We start from the raw sequence: 23303 nt of genomic DNA, 5'->3' as shown, positions 1-23303 counted from the left end.
CTTAAACCGAAGATCTATCGAAAATAACCTCTCTACCTCACACGAGGTAGGGGTAAGGTTTGTGTACACTGGACCCTCCTTAAACTCTACCTGTGGGATCACACCCGATATATTGTTGTTGTTGTTGCTTAATTTTATGCTGAGTTGATGGGAAAAAAAAGACATCATATTATAGAACTCCATCATGAGTTTAGACCACGTAAATATGTAATGAAACAATTTTACTACCACAAACGCATGTAAAATTTTCTCGTTTGTATAATTGAGAAAAAGGGCTATAGAAAAGGAAAGGGAAGCAAAAGAGATCACTATGCAGACTTTTTCTCTTTTTTGCTTTTTTTCAGCAGTTGGACTCAAAAATGATATTTGATTGCATAAGGATTTAAGGAAAAAAATTTTAAAAAATGAAAATTTGTAGTCCAAAATAAGCCATAAATATTTGTATGGCAATAAATTATCTCATTAAGGACGAAATCGAATTTTAAAGTTAAATTATTTCAAGATATAAAATATCATTCTTTTTTTAACAGACTAAAAATGAAATATCACCACATAAATAGGGAGGGAGGGAATAATAATTTTCCTTAATGGATCTTATGGACCGAGTGAAGTCTTTGCGAACAAATTAACATTTTCCATAACAAAGATTTGTTTACAAGAGGAATAATCAAGGAAGAAATATTTTTAATTACATCAAGGGGAGATCATAAGGAACATCTTAATTTTGACCGCAATTAATTCCATGGTACAAAATATAAGTAATTATACATTCATTTTAACACGTAGAGCCCGTTTGGATTGGTTTAAAAAAATGACTTTTCACCAGAAATAGCTTTTAAACTAAAAAAATAATAAGCTGGCTTGCCCAACTTCTTGCTTTTGACTTGTTTTAAGCAATATTTAACTTATTTTAAGCACTTTTTTAATTTTGTCAAACACTGAAAAAAGCTAAAAAGAGCTCAAAAGCTGATCATCTTACAAGCCAGTCCAAACACCCCAACTTATGGCTTTATGTCTATTTTGGCTTATAAGCACTTGACTTATAAACTTTAATTTTAACAAATGCGTAGATAAACTAAAATGTGTTTGTCGCCCCCCAACTTATAGCCTTTTTGGCAAAGCTGGAAAAATCAGCTTATTTTGAGAAGTATTTTTTCTTACCAAAAGTACTTTTTTCAAAGAATCAATTTGTATTTGACTAATTAATTTGAAAAGCACTTCTAAGCAACAATTAGTGTTTGACCAAGCTTTTAAAAAGTGTTTATAAGTGTATTTTTTTAAAAAATGCTTCTCAAAAAAATATTTCTAGGAAGAATCTTTTTTTTTTCTTCTCAAAAAAATAATTTTGGGAGGAAACTACTTTTTTTTTTAATTTTCAAAAACTGTTTCTGAGTCACTCAAAAATACTTTTTTATATTTTAAAAGCTTACCAAACACTTCAAACTTTGAAAGAAGTGATTTTCAACTTGGAGAACGTTGGCCAAGTAGACTATTAGTATTTCTAATAGTATTTCTCAGTTTACAAGCGGTAAGTCTGACCAATGCTTTTACTATTCTATCCCTAATATTGCTTCATAGTTCACATGTACCCTTACCGAAATAAACCCATAATTTTCTCCACGACTTCGCTCCCTCACCCATTTCACTTCTTCTCTCAAAACCCAGCATCTTCCATCAAGGAACAATCAAAATTCTCAAACTCTTCCACGTGAAAAGTAATCAGATTGGGGTGAGAATGCTTTCTCTTTTATGAATCACTCTTCATTTATCTTATTACTTCGTCGAATTCATTTGCATCTGTTAATCAAGTAAGATAAATTGTGGTTTTCATTCTGAAGTTTGAAGCTCTTATCGTAATTCTTCTTTATTTTAATTCCTTTGGGGATCTCTATTTCTTCTATTTTTAATTTTCTCCATACTACTCTAATGAAAGAGTCAGATTCAACTGCTTCAACCGGATAAGTAAAAAAAAATTTAACTAGTCCTTGTTAGATAACAATTGAAAAAAATTAAAAGATAGATTACTGCTTTCTCACAACCATTATCAAATTATTAATTATTTATAGCTTGTGATTATATGCTTATTATAAAATAATTTGTATTTATACAAAATAGTCTTATATGATCAATTTTGTATTAAAAATAAAATGAGATATAAATTATTTTGTATTTGAATCAGTTTGAAATCTATAATGTTGAAAAATTATGCCTTTATTAGTGTAAATAGCTTTAAGGGCATTTAAGTCATTATAATAAAAAAAATGCTTATCGGCACTTTTTATCAAACACTTCAGCTGCTCATTATTAATTTCAACACTTTCATCCAAACATGTAACTACTTATTTATTATATCAGCGTCAGCACTTAAAAGTGTTTTTAAGCATTTAATGCTTATCAACTACTTTAAATCAGCTAAGCCAAATGGGCTCTAAGGCAAGAGCTTCGCTTGCCTTACCCTAGAGCCGCCCTTGGAAGATAGATTAGTCTTCAAAATTGTTAATACTTGAATTTGAACTTTATTGTTTTGTCAATTTGGATTGTGTTGAATGTAAAATTTATAACCACATAGCTACTTATTACTGTTGCAGATGGCATCGTCTACTTTAATTTGCGATAGTGAACCCTGGAAGGAGTTGAGAGTAAGCAATCTCGCAATAAAATGTGCTACATGTGTTAGGAGATATGAATTAATGTAATTGATGTCATATTTCTATGCTTTTGCAGGTTCATGTTGAGGATATTAAAAAGACTCATTTGCGTGATTTGATGAATGACACTAGTCGATGCCATTCAATGATGATGTATGATACTTAGCCTAGCTGCTTTGCCGTACTATACTAGTTGTAGGGTGCAGCAGTTGGCTAATTTAATGGAAAGTTAAGGGACTCTATTATGACCGTACAAGTCTAAAGATCTCAAAATGGAATAACGAGCTCTTTTGCTTTGAACCTTAGATATCTCCATTTAAAATAAAAAAAATTAATTAGAAAAGTTTCTATTTGTAACTCTAGGAGAATAAGACTGCGGATTATATTTTGGATTATGAGGTGCCTGATTCATTCTTTGTTTATAGGGAGTTTGATGGGATCCTGCTGGATTACTCGAGACAACGAGCAACTACTGGAACCTTGAATAAGCTCTTCAATTTAGCTGAGGTTTGTTTCCTTATACAAAATTTTCAGGTGTTTAGAAAGTTATAATCTTGCATTCTTCCTGTTTTGATGAGGCAGGCAGCCCGTGTCAAGGAGAAGATTAATCGGATGTTCAATGGAGAGCGTGTAAGCAAATATTATTTTTCTATCAATCGCGTCTTTGTTGAGCATAAATTAATTTGACTAGTGCAATGTTACTTATGTTGAAGAATAGTTTTGGCTGCTATACACATCTGCAAATAAAAAATTACCTTATTTTATCAAAAATAATTATGTTGAATCATAGGATAAGATAACTTTGTTCTTCGATAGATGTAGTTAACTTTGTTCTTTGATAGATGTATTTTTTTGTTCCCTATTTGTCATTTAATTTATTTTTGCATCTTAGAATTGTCTTTTAATTCAGCATCATTGACTGGATTAAACTCAAATTTATGGCTATAGTATGTTTATTTATCCTGTATGCCAATGAATCATCAACATCTTAAAAATTAAAATTGAGGAACTAGAATATTTTCCCACCCACAAACGCAGTTTTTTCAGTATGTTTGGTCCTATGAGAAGTCAACATCCTTTATATGAAAAATGATTAAGCACTTTGTATTACTATTATATATTTGCATTACTTGTATCTTGCTAAGTTGTTTAAAAGATTTATTTATTGTCTACATTTACATGTCCTTTCTATATTAAGGAACTCAAACATATTTTCTCCTTCAAATAATAGGATTTGGTAATTCAAATATTGACTATCTATATCAGTGTTCTCTCACGACTAAGGGATTCTTAGTTTGTCTGATATTAGCAACTCGAGTGCTCAAATACCTATGGAAAAGTTACTCCTCTGTCCCCATTTATGTTTCATACGTAAGTTTTTAGTCTGTTCCAAAGAGAATGTCATACGTCCTTTTTTAGAAACAATTTAATCTTGATTTTTTTGTTTTACCCTTAGTGATGATTTATAGCTACACAAGTTGTCTTGTTTTAGATCACAGGTTTCAAAAGTTTTTTTCCCCTTCTTAAACTCCGTGCCTAATCCACCGTCACACAAATTGGGACATAGGGCCGGTCAACTAGTGAAGCGGTTTGACATCATGATCTTTTTATCTTTCTTGCAGATAAACAGTACAGAAAACAGATCCGTTCTTCATGTTGCACTGCGAGCTCCGAGGGATGCTGTTATAAATAGTGATGGGAAGAATGTTGTACCTGAGGTTTGGCAAGTTCTTGATAAGATCCGAGACTTCTCTGAGAGGGTTCGCAGTGGTGCCTGGGTAATATCGGTTAAAGTGATATTCGTTTGAGCAATACTGCTTAATTTCTAAATCAAGAGGCAATTCTTGATAGGTTGGAGCCACAGGAAAAGCTTTGAAAGATGTTGTAGCTATTGGTATAGGTGGCAGTTTCTTAGGCCCTTTGTTTGTACACACAGCACTTCAAACAGGTATGGATAGGACACTCTCATTCTAACAAATACTATTTGTTTGTTTGTGCTTTCTTTGCTGTCTAGTTTTGGCCAGCCAAATGTTAAAACTTTAAACCTGACCATTTACAGAAGCGGAGGCTATTGAGTGTGCAAGAGGGCGACAACTGCGATTGTAAGTGTAACGGAATTAGTTAAACCAATTCTGGATTTGAGCAAGTAGTTTTATACTTTTATCTAAACTCATTTAGTCATTTGGCTGATGTAACCTTTTAATTGCCCTGCAACCATTGGCATACATGTTATGCCCTGCTTTAAATGGTCCGGTATTTCTGGTTTAGAGCAATGAATATATTATGTTTTCTTTTTTTTTTTGGTTAAAGAAAAGGAATTGTGAGAGTAATGACATTTACATTTCGTTGTGGTGGCAGTCTCGCAAATGTTGATCCAATTGATGTAGCCAGAAATATAACAGGCTTGAACCCTGAAACAACTCTAGGTGAATTAAGATTTAATTATGTTATTTTCCAACAGCTGGAGAAACATAAATATGTCGGACTTATCCTTGATAATATCTTCTTGTCTTGCTTGAAGTTGTGGTGGTCTCAAAGACTTTTACTACCGCCGAGACAATGCTAAATGCCCGTACACTGAGGGAATGGATCTCCTCTGCATTGGGGTTAGTGTGACAATATTGATGCCCATCTTATATGTTTTGTTACTGTATACTTCTCGAAAATTGATTTTATTCTGTGCCTCATGAATGGAAATATTGATAGTACCACTGATAGGACCTTAATCTGGTCCTCTATGTCCGGAAACGACTAGTTAGCCTGAGGTGGTTAGCTTAGATCATTTGTGCATGAACCTAGATTAACTTGCTTGTCTGTCCAGGTTCTAACAAAACCTGTAGCTGCCACCCTGTTAGAGGGAATGTTGGTGTCTCCGTCCTTTTGGAAAGATATTAAGAGAAGTTCAGTTTTGGTAAATGTCTCGTCGAGGTGATTTCAGGATACATAAAGAAAACCTCTTTCTTTATGGTGCACAAATTGGTTTAACCTTTTAGCGACGTTATTGACTTATATATATTACTAGTCCATTCTTTGTTGACTTTTCCTTTGCTGGACGAGTCTTAATTTGGTAAAAAGAACCTGATAATTCCTTGCTCTACTTAAATGCTAAGTAAGAGAAGGTCTGATGGTCCGGTATCTAGCTATTAGCATGTACAAACCAATACAAACAAGATATATTCACATTTTATTTTACTGTAGAAAGGCAAGATGGGAAAAAGCATTAATCAACGAAGCTACCATCACCTGCTACGTGTTATTTTACTGACATTGTCATTACCAGCTGAACAAAGCTTAGGAAATGAACCATGCTAGTTCAACTTTACAGTCGACAATACAAATTGCATGGATCACTCAGTGTTCTTAGTATACCGGTCACATGTAGAAGCTACTGTAGTCTGTTGAGCAGTGCTTATTTCTTTATGATGTTATGTTGGTTTTGTTGTCATGAATCTTTGCTTGACTCCAGTCCTCCCGTTTCTGGGGAGAGCATTCTTATTTTTCAGACCTCAGGCAGTTGCAAAGCATATGGTTGCAGTTAGTACCAATCTTAAGGTGCACTCATATTCTTTTCTCATTTTATTCTATCTCATTTGAACCTCTTGTTGCATTGTAATCATACTTATTGTGGTAAGTAGCATCTTCAAGTTTAGCTTAATTTGACAATGTATCTTGGTATAGAACAGAGATCAGAAGATTTCTGGTTTGCAGTTTGCAGATCCTTTGTAGTACTCTATGTGTTCTATTTTATATGGCGGTATTTGCCATGATATAGAGTTTAAGATGTTATATATATACACACACACACAAAACAATAAACCCAGTGTATTTCAACAGGTGGGGTCTGGGGAGGGTGGTGTGTACGCAGACCTTACCCCTACCTTTAAAAAGGTAGAGAGGCTGTTTCCGGTAGACCCTCAGCTCTAAAGGGAAGGGGCAATGACAAGCAAACCAATCGGAAAACCAAGCGAAAACATAAAACTAACACTAAGTAGTGCAATTAGAAAACCGAAGCGAAGGCAATAACAAGTAATATCAGAAGTCTAGGAATACGAGTACACGAAAGACAAGTGATGCACTAAATCTACTGTAACAAACAAGGACAACGCTTAGCTACCTAACCCTCTACATTAATCCTCAGCCTCCACACCTTCCTATCCATGGTCATGTCCTCAGTAAGCTGGAGCAATGCCATATCCCGCCTAATTACCTCTTCCCAATACTTCTTTGGCCCTCCAAGGCCAACCTCTCATACCTCCTCACCGGTGCATCTATGCCTCCCCTCTTTACATGCTGCCCGAATCATCTAAGTCTCGCCTCCTGTATCTTTTCTTTCACAGAGGCCACGCCTACCTTGTCCTGGATAACTTCATTCCTAATTCTGTCCAACCTGGTATGCCCGCACATCCATCTCAACTTCTCATGGACATGGGAATTCTTGATTGGCCAACACTTCGCCCCATACAACATAGTTGGTCTGACCACCGCTCTATAGAACTTTCCTTTAAGTCTTGATGGTATATTCTTATTACACAGAACACCGAAAACAAGCCTCCATTTCATCCATCTCGCCCCAATACGATGTGTGACATCCCCGTCGATCTTCCCATTTCCTTATATAACTGACCCAAGGTACTTGAAACTCTCTTTCCTAGGGATGATTTGTGAATCAAGCCTTACGTCTTCGTCCATTACCTGAGTCGCAGCACTGAACTTGCGCTCCAAGTATTCTGTTTGGTCCTACTCAACTTGAAACCTTTAGACTCCAGTGTCTGCCTCCAAACCTCTAACCTCTCGTTAACGACACCTTGCGTCTCATCAATCACTACAATGTCATCTACAAATACCATGCACCACGGCACCTCCCCTTGAATGTGGTGCGTCAGTGCGTTGATCGACAGGGCAAATAGGAATGGGCTGACCCCTGGTGCAATCCCATTACAAATGGCATGTGTTCCGAGTCCCCTCCCACTATCCTCATTCGAGTCTTAGCTCTATCATACATGTCTTTAATATTCCTAATGTATGCAACAGGAACACCTCTAGCCTCCAAACATCTCCACAGAACCTCCCTCGGCATTTTATCGTAAGCCTTCTCTAAGTCGATGAACACCATGTGTAACTCCCTCTTCCTCTCCCTATCCTGCTCCATCAACTTCCTAACAAGGTGAATGACTTTTGTGGTCGAATGTCCCGGCATAAATCCGAATTGGTTCTCAGAAATAGACACGATCCTCCTCACCTTTAGCTGCACCACCTCTCCAAGACTTTCATAGTATGACTTAGTAAACTTGATACTCTGATAGTTATTACAATTTTGGATATCCTCCTTGTTCTTGTACAACAGGATCATTGTGCTCCATCTCCATTTTTCGGGCATCTTCTTCGTCCTAAAAATGACATTAAATAACCTAGTGAGCCATTCCATGCCCGCCCTTTCCACGCTTTTCTAAAATTCCACCGGGATTTCGTCTGGCCCGGTAGCTCTCACCTGCTCATCTTGCGCATAGCCCCCTCTACCTTCGCAACTTTTATACACCTACAATACCCAAAGTCCCCACAATTCTCGGAATATTCTAAGTCCCCTAACACAATGTTCCTATCCTCTCTTTGTTCAAGAGTCTATGGAAGTAAGTCTGCCATCTCCGTCGAATAACTGCCTCATCCAACAAAATTCTGTCTTCCTCGTCCGTGATGCACTTCACTTGATCCAGGTCACAGGCCTTCCTTTCTCGCACCTTGGCTAACCTGTACAGCTTCTTGTCTCCTCCTTTGCCTCCAAGTTCATCATACAAGCATTCAAACGCGCCTTCTTAGCCACCTTATACCGCTTCCTGTTCGTCCTCTTCTCCTCCTCGTCCACGATCTCCAAAAGCTTCAAATATGCCGTTTTCTTGGCTTCCTCTTTACCTTGGACCTCAGAAGTCCATCACTAGTCCCCTTTGTGGCCACCAGAGGAGCCCTTCGAGACCCCCAATACCTCTCTAGCAGCCTCCTTGATGCAATTCGCAGTCGCGGTCCACATACCACTCGCGTCCCCACTACTCCTGCATGTCCCCATAGTCAGCAACTTATCCCAACCTCCTGGACTATGTCTTTAGTCAAAGCTTCCTTGATCCTACCATACACTACCCTCTTTCTTCGATTCCTTCTAATCTCCAAATCCATGACCAGGAGTCTATGCTGGGTCACGAGGTTCTCATTGCGGATGACCTTGCAGTCTGTGCATAGACCTTTGTCAGACTTTCTGAAGAGTAGATAATCAATTTGAGTTCTGGCTACCCAACTCTGAAATATAACCAAGTGCTCCTCCCTCGTGGGAAACTTGAGTTAGCTATCACCAGATCAAATGCCTTAGCAAAATTTAACTGCGGAGTTCCTCCTCCGTTTCTAACTCCGAAACCGAAGCTGCCATGCGCGTCATCGTAACCTCCTGACGTCGCCCCAATGTGGTCATTGAAATCTCCTCCTATGAAAAGCTTCTCAGTGTGCGGAATACTGCACACAACCTCATCCAAGTCCTCCCAGAAGCGCCTTTTGACCTCCTCGTCCAGGCCCACTTGAGGTGCATACGCACTAATCACGTTTAAAGTAAAACCCCCAATAAGTAGCTTAATACTCATCAGCCTATCGTTTACCCTCCTAACCTCCACTACTAGCTCTCGGAGATCCTTATCAACCAAGATACCTATCCCGTTCTTGCCCCCCACGCGTCCAGAGTACCATAGTTTAAATCCGTCTACATCCCGTGCCTTATCTCCCACCCATCTAGTCTCTTGGAGACAAACTATATTGATCTTCCTCTTATGGAGAATCTTCGTTAACTCTATAGACTTCCCTATCAAAGTCCCTATGTTCTAAGACCCAACTCTCAGCCTGGAAGCACCCTTACCACCCATGCCCCCCTTGGCCCCCCACCCCCACCACTCTGGGGACCCCCGAGGATATGTCCTTACCCTAGCATCATCGTTCAGTATAGCCACTATAGTCTAAGATATATATATATATATATATATATATATATATATAGTAGTGATAGTAGAAGGAAAATGTTTTAAGTTATGATTGAAAAGTTAGTTGAAAGAGAAAATGTCACATCAAATTTTAAAATTATGATATTTTTATGAATTTGAATTCTTGAAAATATTGAATTTTTTATAGTAAAAGGAATGTTGTTAAACATTTTGTAACTTTCCCAAATGAGAGTGCCATAAATTGGAGGGGGATTATAGTACTTCCAATATTTTCTCTAAATGAATCTTGATGTCCTGCCAACTTAATCTGCTAGGTGTAGCCAAATCGGTCAGTTTTTATCTTAAAATGTGAATGTATTTCATCGCCAGGTTAACACCAATGACCTGTTAGAATTACAAAGGCCTAAAAGGTTTTCCCCCTAATCAGTGCATTGTGTAGAAATTATAGTACATCTTCTTCTAGTTTATCTTCCAATTTCCCTTATATAGCGAGTAAATCGTTAATCCTTTGCCCTTCCTACAAATGTGAAGAATATGCTCCTTACAGGATATCGGGGCTTTGTCTCCAGGGAGGGAAGTGTAATTGCATTTAAATGGTGCTTTGGCTAGTATGGCCATGCATATTCAAGTGTTACTATTATATCTAGTTTGTGTATGCAACAAAACCTTTTTTCGGTTTTTCTTTCTTAATTTTTATCACTTGTTATAAACAGAACTTTTAGTGGCTTATCTCTTTTAGATTGCAGAAGGTTTAGGATTGATTCCATCCAATACGTGGATTGAGGAGTACCTTTTTTTTTGTTCTTAATAAAGGATATTAGAGATTTCTGATTCAGCTAGATTTTAAGTTTCATCACTGAATATACATTATGTTTGATCCCACTAAATTATTTACTAAATGTAACAATTTTTTACAGCTAGTAGAACAGTTTGGCATTGATCCCAATAATGCATTTGCTTTCTGGGACTGGGTAGGAGGTCGATATAGTGGTAAGTCTTTTCCTTTTCAAGAGTATCTTGGTATGCGACATAAATTTTTCTATCAACTTTCACTTATCGAATTATTTTTCTTAATCTTAATTATCAAAAGAAAATTATCAATATATTTGTTTTAATCCTCTTTTTGCAGTCTGCAGTGCAGTTGGAGTGTTGCCTCTTTCTCTGCAATATGGATTTCCCATTGTTGAGAAGTAAGTAATTTGAAGTTATCTTTGCACCTAGATCTCACCTGTTATTTGAATATCTCATGCAACATTGACCATACACGTCTAAATCGGTTTTGTAGTTGTATGCTTTTCTCATGCCCTACTGACAGGACAGTATAAAACTATAAATCGCATCTGCTTAATAGTTGTATCCATAATATGTTTTTCCATAATCATTACCTCGAGTATATGGTGAAAAGCTAGAGACTGAAAAACATTGCCTTCTCTGCCCACATAATGATGGGCTTGCTGTACTTATTCTAGTTCAAAGCTGGTGTCTCCATTTCTTAGTTTGATAATAGGGTCTTGGTTGCCAACATTATTGCTTTGGTGGATTATCTTTCTACATCAAGAAAACACTATATATCTGAAGCAGCGGGGCATTTCGCTCCTTGAATAATTAGTCGTCGACCTGTAGCGGTTTCCTTAATTATGTTGCATGTAATAGGTCTTTCATTCTGCTTCCTTTTTTTCTTTTGCTGCTGTTTGTACTGCTTTTATCAAATTTTCTGACATGCTTTCTACTTGTTAAGATTTCTGAAGGGAGCTTCCAGTGTTGATCAGCATTTCTACTCAGCACCCTTTGAGAAAAATGTACCTGTATGTCCGAGCTCATAGAAACTTATGTTTATGTGATGTTCTCTCTTCCTACTTAATTGTTATCGTCTCTCATGAATGTTAGTGCTATAAGCTCTCCGTGATGCTCACTTGGTATACCCCGTGAATTCAGAAGTCCAAATAGAGGGGCTAAGTGAAAGCACAAACTTCACAAATAATAAATACTTTGGCAGATTGTATGAAAATGCACGGTGCTTATACCGATGTATATCATGTCTACTCATGTATCAAATATATATTAGAATAGAAGCTTCATAGAAACTTATGTTTTGGTGATGTTCTCTCTTGCTAGTTAATTGTTCTGTTCTCTCATGAATGGTAGTGCTATAAGCTTTCTATGATGTTCACTTGGTATACTCCGTGAATTCATAAGTCCAAACAGAGGGGCTAAGTGAAAGCACAAACTTCACAAATAATAAATACTTTGGCAGATCGTATGATGCAAAGCTACGTGTGTGCTTATACCGATGTATATCGTGTCTACTCGTGTATCCTCTGTATCTTAGACTAGAAGCTTCATTCTACTCCTAGCCAATGGTATGTGCTGTGTTAAATAAGATTGAATTTTTTATCCCGATATCGAGCCTAGCCCTGCACCCCTAGTTGTTTTTTTTCCAATTTCCCAAGAACAATCATACAATTTGAAGCTCTAATTGCTTGATTTGCTGTTAGGATGATGGAAACGGTACAGAGTCCTCTAGCCCGGTCCAGTTCTTGTGTCCTTGTATTCTAATTATTCTTACCGAGCTAGGGAATCTGAAGTCTTTCATCTATGGTTAAAAATTCTCTGTTTCCTCTTCCTTTCATAAGGAACGAAGCTTTCTTGGCCCCGGGTTCTCTTAGCCATTTTAGCTGTATGCTTTTATTCTTTCTGCAATATATTGTCCTTAAATTTATTTTTCGATTTTTTCCCCGTTCTCGTTTTAGTTCAAACCCGTAAAGATTCTTTTGCAATCCCATTTGCACCTTTGGTTATTGATTTCTCTGCCAATATGACAACTATTATGCCTCAATCCCAAGCCTTGTTCTGCTAATATCGACTTTATTCTGCTTGTCTCATCAGATGCTTGATTTCTATTATCACATCATTGAACTCAATTGCTTGATTTCTTAATATCACATCATTGTTTCAGGTGCTATTAGGCTTGCTGAGTGTGTGGAATGTTTCTTTCCTTGGATATTCAGCACGAGTGAGTATTATCATTCTGTTTGAGTCGGGGGCGTCTGGTCGACTAATCCATACCATTATACTGAACCTTTTAGACAATTTCAGGCAATATTACCCTATTCTCAAGCACTGGAGAAATTCGCACCTCATATTCAACAGGCATGTTACACTAACTTGTTTGCTTGTATTTTATTCCAGATGCCAAACTTGCGACCTTTACCAAAATTTGATTGAGTTCAGGTCAGTATGGAGAGTAATGGGAAAGGAGTATCTATTGATGGTGTCCCTCTTCCTTATGAGACTGGTGAAATTGATTTTGGTGAACCAGGGACAAATGGCCAACACAGCTTTTACCAATTAATTCACCAGGTAGCGTAAATATCAGGTGCCAACAATTCATGCTTGTTCTGAAATTATGCCCATCCTGTACTTGATTTAGGCAGGTAACATGCGTCAGCTTTTTCTTGTTCATGATATGTTGATGGTTACAGTTTGTTGACTAAATCTTCATCTAAATACTGCTCAACTTAATTAATCTGTAATTTCAGGAGCTTTACGTTATTTTGTTTTTCAAGGTGGGGATTATGTCATTAAAAATATTTCATGTGAAAAGCCTCTGTAAGAAAAGAATATTGTTCATTTGCTACTAATAATCTTTTAAATCATATTAATGATATCTTTATTAATGATATAATCTGAAGAAGACCTCTCAAAACTACATACAAGGTTATTAGAGAATTGCATCTGGATTCCTGTCCAACAAGCCATAAGTTCAACATGCTATGTAATATAGTCACGTGATTCAATTTAGGAGTAGATTTGTGAGTCTTGTTGCGTTATCACGTGGTGCTTTGGTTCTCTTCATTTAATTATTTTTGGGATGTGGCAATTGAAGGATGTAGATTTGGATATTTTAGGGTTGGTTAGCGGGGATGGTCCAAAACTCTAACCTAGCTCTCCACCCCAAGATGACTAAACAGCCGCCCCCAAACAACCAACCCCAAAAGGCAGTGTTAAAGAAGAATGGAGATCTGGTGGTGCTCTTGGCTGTTGTCTGAGTGGATTTTAGTTGTTGGTTACTTATTTGATGATAATAGCTCGTTTTATGTCTCCTTAACTTTATATATTTCAGCTTTGTACTCTTTGAGATATCATAAAAGGTACATAGGAAGTGTTGCGTGGAAGGCCATGCTTCTTCGTTGAATAACTATTGTGGTCTGATCATTATCAGTAAAACAAGCGATCATGTATCTAATCTTGGTATGTTTAGTTTTCTACAATATCGCACTTGAATGTTGAATACCATCTTCCTGGAATTTTCAGGGTCGTGTTATTCCTTGTGATTTTATTGGTGTTGTTAAGAGTCAGCAACCTCTTTACCTGAAAGGTACAAATTCCATCTTACTTCTTATATTCTTCTTTTTCGGTGTTGTTTCTCATTCCCATTTTACAGACAAAGACACAATAAAATGTTGACACCTAGGTTGTAGTGTGCTGCTTTGTCCATTTGCTTCCACTTTCTTAATTTTGGGAAACTCATTTTCAGATGAAGTGGTGAGCAACCATGATGAGCTCATGTCAAACTTCTTTGCGCAGCCAGATGCCCTTGCTTATGGGAAGGTGAGATAATCTTCCTACTCTTTACATTAATGTCTTGTTCCCCACCAGTTACGAAGGTAATCAACTCAAATTTCATTCAATGCCTTTGTGAATAAATCAGCTGGTTGCTCTCCTGTCTTAACGTAGCCAGTGGATATCAAGTTCTTCTAAATCTTCTCACGAATAAAATGGCAGTCAACCCCAATATGCTTAGTTCTTTCATGATACACCAGATTTGGCGCAATATGGAGGACAACTTGATTGTCACACCAGAGTTTTGCTGGTATTGGATGCTTCAACCTAATTTCACTCAAAAGATGATGTATCCACATAATCTCACACATAGACTGTGACATAGCTCTGTACTCAGATTCTGCACTGGATCGAGATACAACACTTTGCTTCATACTTCTCCACAATACAAGGTTCCCTCTAACAAAGATACAATAACCTGTAGTAGATCTTCTACCAATTTTGAATCCAGCTGAACCAACATCTGCAACACACTCGATTCGAGTATAATATACTAAGTCCAGGAGCTCCTTTCAGGTAACATAAAATCTGTTCCAAAGCTGCCCAAATGTTTGGCCATTGGTGCGGACATGAACTGGCTAACAACACTTACCGGAAAAGCAATATCTAGACGAGTGACAGTGAGGTAGTTTAATTTCCCAACTAACCTCCTATATCTCTCTGGATCATCTAAAGGATTGCCATCGTCTTTCATAAGATGCACATCAGGAACCATTTGGGTACTGCAGGGTTTAGCTGCCAACTTTCCAATTTCTGCAAGTCAAGAATATACTTTCTCTAAGACAAAAGAATTTCCTTCTTGCTTCTATTTACTTTTACTCCCAAAAAGTATTTCAACAGGCCCAAGTCCGTTGTATGAAATCTAGTATGCAGGAATGATTGAGGGAAGAGATCCCCGCATAGTCACTTCTGTGATAACATGTCACCAATATATACAACAAGGAGAATAGTGTCAGCTGCTGATTGCCGATAGAAGACGGAGTGATTACACTTGCTCATTTTCATCCCAAACTCCTGAACTACCTCACTGAACTTGCCAAACCAAACTCGAGGACTCTGCTTCATGCTATACAAGGACTTCTTCAAATGACAAACTTTTCCATACTCCCCCTGAGCAACAAAAGCGGATGGTTGCTCCATATACACTTCCTCCTGAAGATCACCATGAAGGAACGCATTCTTGATATCCAACTGATGTAAAGGCCAATTCTCGGAAGCAACTAGAGAAATAAATAAGCGGAAAAAAGTGAGTTTGGCAACCAGAGAGAAGGTGTCAGAATAATCCACCCCATAAGTTTGAGCATACCCTTTAGCTACAAGTCTGGCCTTAAGTGTTGTCACGGAACCACCTAGATTAACTTTAATTTCTAAGACCCATTTACATCATACTGGTTTCTTTTTCTTGGGTAAATCCACCAAATCCCACGTGTGATTATCCTCTAAGGCATGTATTTCCTCAAACATTGCATCATACCATCCAGGATGATTCAAAGCTTGCTTCACTGTTTTGGGAACCATGATGGAGTCTAGAGAAGCAATCATAGATCTAGACGCATCGGATAAGCGGTCATAGGAAACAAAATTAGCAATGAAATATGTGGATTTGCAAGTACGTATACCTTTGCAAAGAGCAATAGGAAGGTCAAGGTTCTCTGGAGGATCAGGTGGAGGAGGATCTGATGACGAAGGAACTGTTGCAGGACATGTATCATTTGTCTTTCGCTTCCACGAGTAAACTTGAATAATTGGCGGTCTTGCTAACACAATTAGAGTAGGTGGTGAAGGCATAATAGTCGATTGGTGCTCAATAGAAGAACTAGGAGATGTAGGAACATCATCTGGTTGTTCTGTCAAAGCACGGGTAATCTGATATACTAGCCATTCATCTTACTGCCCCTGACTTGTAGAAATGGGAGGTGCATAGAAGAATGGTGTAGTCTTTGAAAATACCACATCAGTTGACACCAGATATCTGCCAAGTTCAGTAGAATAACACCAATACTGCTTCTGAAAGCGAGAATAGCCTAGGAAAACACACTTCAATGCCTTCGGATCTAACTTGGTAACAGATGATCGAACATCTCGGACATAACATGTGCAACCAAACATGTTAGGTTCCATCGGAAATAATGACTTGTTTGGGAAAAAGAACACTGTAAAGCACATTACCACCAAGCAAAGTAGATGGCGTGCGATTAATCATAAAACACGCCGTAGAGACCGCAGCAGCCCAGAACTATTTAGGAACCTTCTTTTGGAACAAAAGTGCCCGAGCTATCTCAAGTAGATGCCTATTCTTCCTCTCGGCAACTCCATTTTATGAAGGTGTATCAACACATGAAGACTGATGTAGTATACCATGTTGTCTCATGTAGGACCGGAATAACTCTGACATATATTCTTTAGCGTTATCGCTCCTTAGAATACGCACTGAAACATTGAATTGAGTTTCGACTTCAGCACAAAAGGCAGAAAAGTGAGTAAACACTTCTGAACGACTCTTCATAAAGTAAATCCAAGTCATTCGAGAAAAATCATCTATAAAAGTGACAAAATACTTATGCCCAGTTTTGGAAACAACGCGACATGGTCTCTGAATATCAGAATGCACTAACTCAAAAGCTAACTCAACTCACTTATTAACCCTTTTACCTAGCGAGATATGATGGTGTTTTGCAAGTCGACATGACTCACAATCCAATGAGTAAATATTCCGAAACTGAGGACAAAACTTCTTCAACAAAGGTAGAGAACAATGTCCCAATCGACAATGTACTTCAAAAGGAGATACAACACTAGAGCATGCAACAGGCCGTGACTCCCATTCATCAAGGATGTATAGGTCACCAGATAAATATCCTTTACCACTAACCTGTTTCGTCGTAAGATCTAGAAACAAACAATGATCAGGAAAGAACCGACACAACAATTAAGGCCTTTGGTGATTTTACTAACAGTAATCAAATTAAAGGTCAAGCTTGTTAGACTTTAGACAGATGACAGGTAATAGAGGAAGTTGGTTTAGCAGTCCCAGATCCAATACTGCTACAAGTTGATCCATCAGCTACAGTAACAGTATAGGGTGCTTTCTATAATCGAGAACTGGAAAAAATAATTGGATTACCTGTCATGTGATTTGTGGCACCTGAATCAATCACCCATTTACTTGAAGAGGTGATAAGGCATGTTTTATGTAACGGAAGAAGATTCCTTAATTGATTTCTAATATTGAAGGAATTTCGAAACTCATCCGAAACTAAGATTGTTGGACTAGGAGCTGTAGCATTATTTCCTCTTTGCTTATTATTTCCCGTCATGTTCCCAACCAAAAGTATCAAAATAACTTAAGGGAAAAACAGCAGAACTCTACTAAAAGTACTCCAATAGAGCTTAGATCCAAACAGTAGTAAGTCAAAGAGAATTATATCACGTCCCCACTTTCTTCAAACAGCAAAAAACAATATCCAAATGAGAATGAAGAAACAATCCTTGCTTTCTGCAGAACTTCTGGTTCTTCAGAGATTAAGAAATTAAATCAACCACTTAGAGAACAGAAGCACTACAAAACAGAGAAGCCATAGAGATCAGCAAAAGAGCTCACAAATCAGAGAACCAAATCGGAAAAAAAAATTCTGATCGTGATCAGTAGAACTTCGTAGAAGAGTAACCCCAATAACTAATATTTGTGAATCAAAAACACAAATCAGCCAAAGGGAGATGAGAACCAAAAGTTTCAGATCTGACCGAGAGAGAGAAGTTGACAGATTCTTCCAAGTATAACAAAACAAGAGCAGCGTGGTCCGTTGGTCAGGGAACCACCACGGTTTGTCCGGAAACAGAGAGGTAATCTTGCGAGTGAAAGCTAGATACAAAACCGACGTGTCACACGCTGGCACTCGTCGTCGGGCAGTGCCTTGCTGGAAAAAAAATTATGTCGGCACTTGACTCACGCTCGCCAACACCGGCAAAGTATTAATCCCCAACTCTAACGAGGCTCTGATACCATGTTAAATATAGAGACAATAGAGCAATCTCGTTGTATATTATTCCAATAAGTAAAAAATATATATACAAGTACATAGATCCCTAACTATAGAAAGAATAAAAAAGGAGATCGTATAAATCTGCTGTGAATCCCTATAATTCTGCTAACTATGTACATTACATAAGGGTCTGTCTACATTCACTTTGATCCTTAACCAATGTTAAGAATCAAAGAAGGTCTATTAGTATCAAATCACCTATGAGTACTGACTTTCTTCACAGACACCAGAGCAGTTGCGAAAGGAGAACGTCGCCGAGTATCTTGTTTCTCATAAGGTAATTCCTTAACAGTTCTTATTTGATGATATTGTGCTTTATTAAGTGGTCTTTTCTCAAACTCCTCCAATATCTTGCAGACGTTTTCTGGAAATAGACCTTCTCTAAGTATACTACTTCCATCATTGAATGCTTACAACATTGGACAGGTATGAGATATTAGATCATTAGATTTTTTTACAAGTGCTTTCTGAGTATTGACTGACACGGTATGTCCTATGCGTCGAGTTTGTACCACTGTATAATTGATGGTGCCGAACTCAGTGCTACCTTTCTTGAACTGCATCAATGATTTTCAATGAATTTTGTTTGTCATTACATTCTTGAGAGTAGTAGAGCTTAGTGGTATTTGGGTAAAACATGAGAAGGAAGAGCCTACTGCATTTGAAAGAGATCAACAAGGCGATTCGTTTGAGGTTGATTGATATCTTACTTTGCCATATAAATTTTGCCAATGAAATTTTATAATTGGAAATGAGCACGATATATTTAATTAACTGAAAGGTTAATAAATTGCTACTTACAATGACCAACAGAATCTTGTATTCAGGTATCTTAATTCTTTAAAAAGTTCCATGCGAAGCTTGTCTATGTAAAAGTCTTCCAATCTCTTTTCTTTACTTGCTTATTTAAACTCAATGGATGACTTGACAGTATATCCCTTTTCTGATAGAAAGTCTCAAGTTGGAACACATGCATTTTTAGTTGCCCGTAAAGAAAGGAATATAAATAACTAGATGCAGAGGGATGGAGCTTGTTGCAAGTCAGATTGAGAGCCTCATATTTGTGAGAAAACTAACCTATAGATCTGCACCACTGGGACTATGCATCTTCTCCGTCCCAAGATCTCCGCCATACTTCTTTGCAGCTGGAGAAGAGGCTAAAGGCAGAAATGGGTATACTTGTACTAACCAAATCATTCTGTCGGAGAAGATAATGAGCATATTCTCACACCACTGCACAGGGTGATAGTTGATACTGCTTCTTGCAACTCAACACTCTTGTGTGAAGTTTATCAACTGTCAAATTATATCTGAAGGTGATTGAATTCAAAGACTTCTATTTCCCTTCATGGTTGGACCAACAATGGATGAAGGGCTTTCCTTGATTTATTGTAATCATAAACCACTAGCTACTCATAAAGCTCGAACTGTTGAAGTGACTAACTGCCTATTTTCTTATCATGCTCAACATTCTTAAATTATGCCCCACCCTCACATCCCCACAGGTGTGAGGATAGGGTGGCATCATGCTACACTGAAAGAGTTTCCTTTTTGATTATGGTGTTTTATCAAGATAATATCTTCCAGTTGTGAGCATTACGTGAAAGCAAACATGCCTCTTGCGATCCCTAATCTCAAGTTACCTGCCACTTCCTTCCCTTTCTTTCAGTTACTGGCCATCTATGAACACAGAGTTGCAGTTCAAGGCTTTGTATGGGGTATCAATTCTTTTGATCAATGGGGTGTGGAACTAGGAAAGGTATTTCTTGGCAAATGTTCTAAAATTTAGTAAATGAACATTCTCCGATACTAATATGATGTCGGGCTTCCTTGTTTATTAATGTCCTCTGCAGTCTCTTGCGAGTCAAGTCAGAAAGCAACTTCATGCATCTCGTAAGAAAGGGGAATCAGTTGAAGGCTTCAACTTCAGCACCAAAACGTTGATAACAACATATCTCGAGGTACAACACTGATTTCATTTGACCAAAAGCGGGAAAACTTAAGTTTCAGAATCCTGGGTAACAAGATAACCTACGGTTTCCCAGCAAATTATATAGATTGCTGCATTGAAGTTAGTCTGCCTTTTTTTTTTTTTTTCACTTTTGGAAATTTCACTTTAGTAAATGAGATTGATAGTTTCAAGCTTTATCTGGAAAAGAAAAAGAAAAAGAAAATAAAAGTAAACTTTTTCTTTTTCAAGTAAAATAAGCACATGTGAAACATGTTTCAGTTCTTTGGCAACACGAAACAATTTTCGTCCATAGTACCTTCATGCCTTAACATGACTACTACGGCATGGTCTTCATTTTGAGAGCACAAATTGAAGTCATTTAATTCGCGATGGCACGCTGCATTGATCTCCCTTCAATCCACTTCCTCTTCCCCCTTTTGGTTGAATCTTTTATGCTTTAGGGTGTGTTTGGTACGAAGGAAAATGTTTTCCATGGAAAATGTTTTCATGGATAATGAGTGGTTTTATCACTTATTTTCCCTTGTTTGGTTGGTGAGTGAAAAACTTTTTTCGAAAAATATTTTCTAGTGTTTGGTCAGAGAGTATAAAATATTTTTAGGAAAATAATTTTTTATGCTACTCTCCTCAACCCACCTTCTCCAAAATCCTCATGTTTCCTGTCCTCCTTCTTCCTCCCCCCTTCACCCTCCGGGACTCTATTTTCTTCAAAAAATTAATTATTCTTTTAAAAATTCACACAAACCCAAAGGAACTAATGTGCTACTTTACTTTTTCACACAAGAACAATGTTAAAATTTGAGTTCGATAACTAAAAAGAGAATACTGTTTTTTGTTGAAAAAGAAAGTATCATTTCTACATAAATTACTCATTTTGTTGAATGAAAGAAAATACTTTTTCGACAGCATGAAATGAAAGAAAATACTTTTTCTACATCATGAAAAGAAAATATTCGTTTTGTTGAAATGAAAGAAAATACTTTTTCTACTTCATGAAAAGAAAGTACTCGTTTTGTTGGAAAAAAATATTTTTTCTATTTCAGGAAAAGAAAATATTCGTTTTGTTGAAATGAAAGAAAATACTTTTTCTACATCATGAGAAAAGTACTTGTTTTGTTAATTTTTTCTGTTAAAATGAAAGAAAATATTTTTTGAAAAGAAAATACTTAGTTTGTTGAAATGAAAAAAATACTTTTTCTAGATCATGAAAAGAAAGTACTCATTTTGTTGAAATGAAAGAAAATACTTTTCTACATCATGAAAAGAAAGTACTCGTTTTGTTGGAAAAAAATATTTTTTCTATTTCAAGAAAAGAAAATACTTAGTAAAATACTTTTTCTACATCATGAAAAAAAGTAGTTGTTTTGTTGAAATAAAAGAATATACTCATTTTGTTGAAATAAAAAAAGTATTTTTTACAACATGAAAAGAAAGTACTCTTAATAATATTTCTATTAAGGGTGGGTGAGGTTGGGGTAGGTGGGGTGTGGTGAGGGTAGGGGTTGGGGTGGTTGGGGTAGGGGCGGTTTGGGGTGGGATGGATGGGGTGGGTTGGTGGGGGTTAGTGGGAATGGAGAATAGGGCGGGAAAGGTTGAAAAAATGTTTTGGAAAATGTTTTCCCTTCTCTTGATAGGGATTTTCCTTCAATTGGAGGAAAATATTTTCCAAAACATTTTAAGCCAACCAAACATGAGAAAATTGGAAAACATTTTATGGAAAATGTTTTCCTTTCATACCAAACACATCCTTAGTTCCAATGTTTCAGATTTCTTTTTGCAGAAATTAATACTCAGATGATTTTGTATAAACTGTTCTAGACTGCCTCGTGAGTTTGTTACATAACCCTCTTTATTTTCCCTGACCTGTGGTGTAAGAGTGACATGTAAAATGTTAGCAACAATATGGTGGTACAAACAAATTGGATAGAGGTTCATAATCACTACGCCACCGTATGACAAGGTGGGTTGCTCTGATGGTAAGCACCCTCCACTTCCAACCAAGAGGTTGTGAGTTCGAGTCACCCCAAGAGCAAGGTGGGGAGTTCTTGGAGGGAAGGATGCCGAGGGTCTATTGGAAACAACCTCTCTATCCCAGGGTAAGGGTAAAGTCTGCGTACACACTACCCTCCCCAGACCCCACTAGTGGGATTATACTGGGTTATTGTTGTTTGTTGTAATCACTACGCCACCAAGGCTCAGGATAAATGTCCTTTGTTCCTAGTACCTAGCCTTAACAACACGACAGAGGGTTCATTGCAGATCCTTTTTCTTGTTGGGTGATAAGTAGGTTTCTTGCAGAAATTTGATGTTTCTATTAAGCTTTCCTTAACATTTTGAGACTATATCGATTGAAGTTTCACTAGAATTACTTTTCTTGACAGGCAAGTGCTGATGTTCCTTCTGATCCTTCAACTCTTCTACCAAAGATTTGAATGTTAAGAATTGGGTTCAATGGCCATGTTTAACGGAGGCCTCGACAACTTCGCCACCAAGCAAAAATAAACTAATGCAAACTTAACCCAATTTTTAAGTCACGACTCACATCCAAGTTTTGGTGTTGTATGGCCACTAATCTTGGCAAATATATTGCTGCAGTTCTATCAATAAAATTTGAATTTTGGTTGTGCAGCTCTTTTCGCTCATGCTTTTAGATGAAATCTACCTAAATGCTTTCACTGAAATTGTTTTAGCTTTGGTTTATAATGCAGTCCCATGCCTCGCTCTCAATTACACCCAAATCCCTACTCACCAAGTAATTACTTGGCCAAACAAACAAGTCAAACTATGTAATTACATTCAATTACACCCAAATTCAATTCCCTTGTGGCTTTCCAACATGCTCTAAAAATGGGAATTAAAAATAGATATGACTTCAATTTGCTTGCAAAAGAGAGAAGAACAAGAGAATACAAATTTACAGCAATTACAATTCGAAACATATTCTTTACTCAAGAGAGAATACAATCTTACTTTGGTTAAAGTGTGTGGTTTGTAGTTTCATTATGTGATCTAAGACAATTCTTACTTCTTGAGCTACTTTTTAGAGTTG

General features: G+C 37.2%; 1 protein-coding gene across 1 annotated transcript; it reads left to right on the top strand.

Moving 5' to 3' along the window:
• Nucleotides 1-1577: 1577 nt before the first annotated feature.
• Nucleotides 1578-22882, top strand: LOC104094583 (glucose-6-phosphate isomerase, cytosolic). The gene is made up of 24 exons (XM_009600548.4): nt 1578-1729; nt 2589-2639; nt 2725-2801; nt 3074-3155; nt 3231-3278; nt 4271-4426; nt 4500-4596; nt 4708-4750; nt 5007-5074; nt 5170-5254; nt 6152-6200; nt 10537-10609; nt 10749-10809; nt 11358-11424; nt 12576-12632; nt 12716-12769; nt 12851-12979; nt 13934-13997; nt 14157-14230; nt 18509-18562; nt 18643-18711; nt 19955-20044; nt 20139-20246; nt 22636-22882. Exons 2-24 carry the CDS (start codon nt 2589-2591, stop codon nt 22684-22686), a joined length of 1707 nt encoding a protein of 568 aa, XP_009598843.1. The 5' UTR covers nt 1578-1729; the 3' UTR covers nt 22687-22882.
• Nucleotides 22883-23303: the final 421 nt, after the last annotated feature.

This window comes from Nicotiana tomentosiformis, chromosome 9 (assembly GCF_000390325.3).
Source record: "Nicotiana tomentosiformis chromosome 9, ASM39032v3, whole genome shotgun sequence".
Taxonomy (NCBI): Eukaryota; Viridiplantae; Streptophyta; class Magnoliopsida; order Solanales; family Solanaceae; genus Nicotiana; species Nicotiana tomentosiformis.
The sequence above is the reverse complement of the archived record's forward strand: the minus strand, read 5'-3'. Positions and strand labels throughout refer to the sequence as shown.

Bases quoted from the DNA above. Each gene is read 5' to 3' on its own strand.
- LOC104094583 (XM_009600548.4), top strand. From the start codon at position 2,589: ATGGCATCGTCTACTTTAATTTGCGATAGTGAACCCTGGAAGGAGTTG. The intron at 3,156-3,230 runs GTTTGTTTCCTT...TTGATGAGGCAG, and splicing joins AGCTCTTCAATTTAGCTGAG to GCAGCCCGTGTCAAGGAGAA. The intron at 12,980-13,933 runs GTAGCGTAAATA...TGGAATTTTCAG, and splicing joins TTTACCAATTAATTCACCAG to GGTCGTGTTATTCCTTGTGA.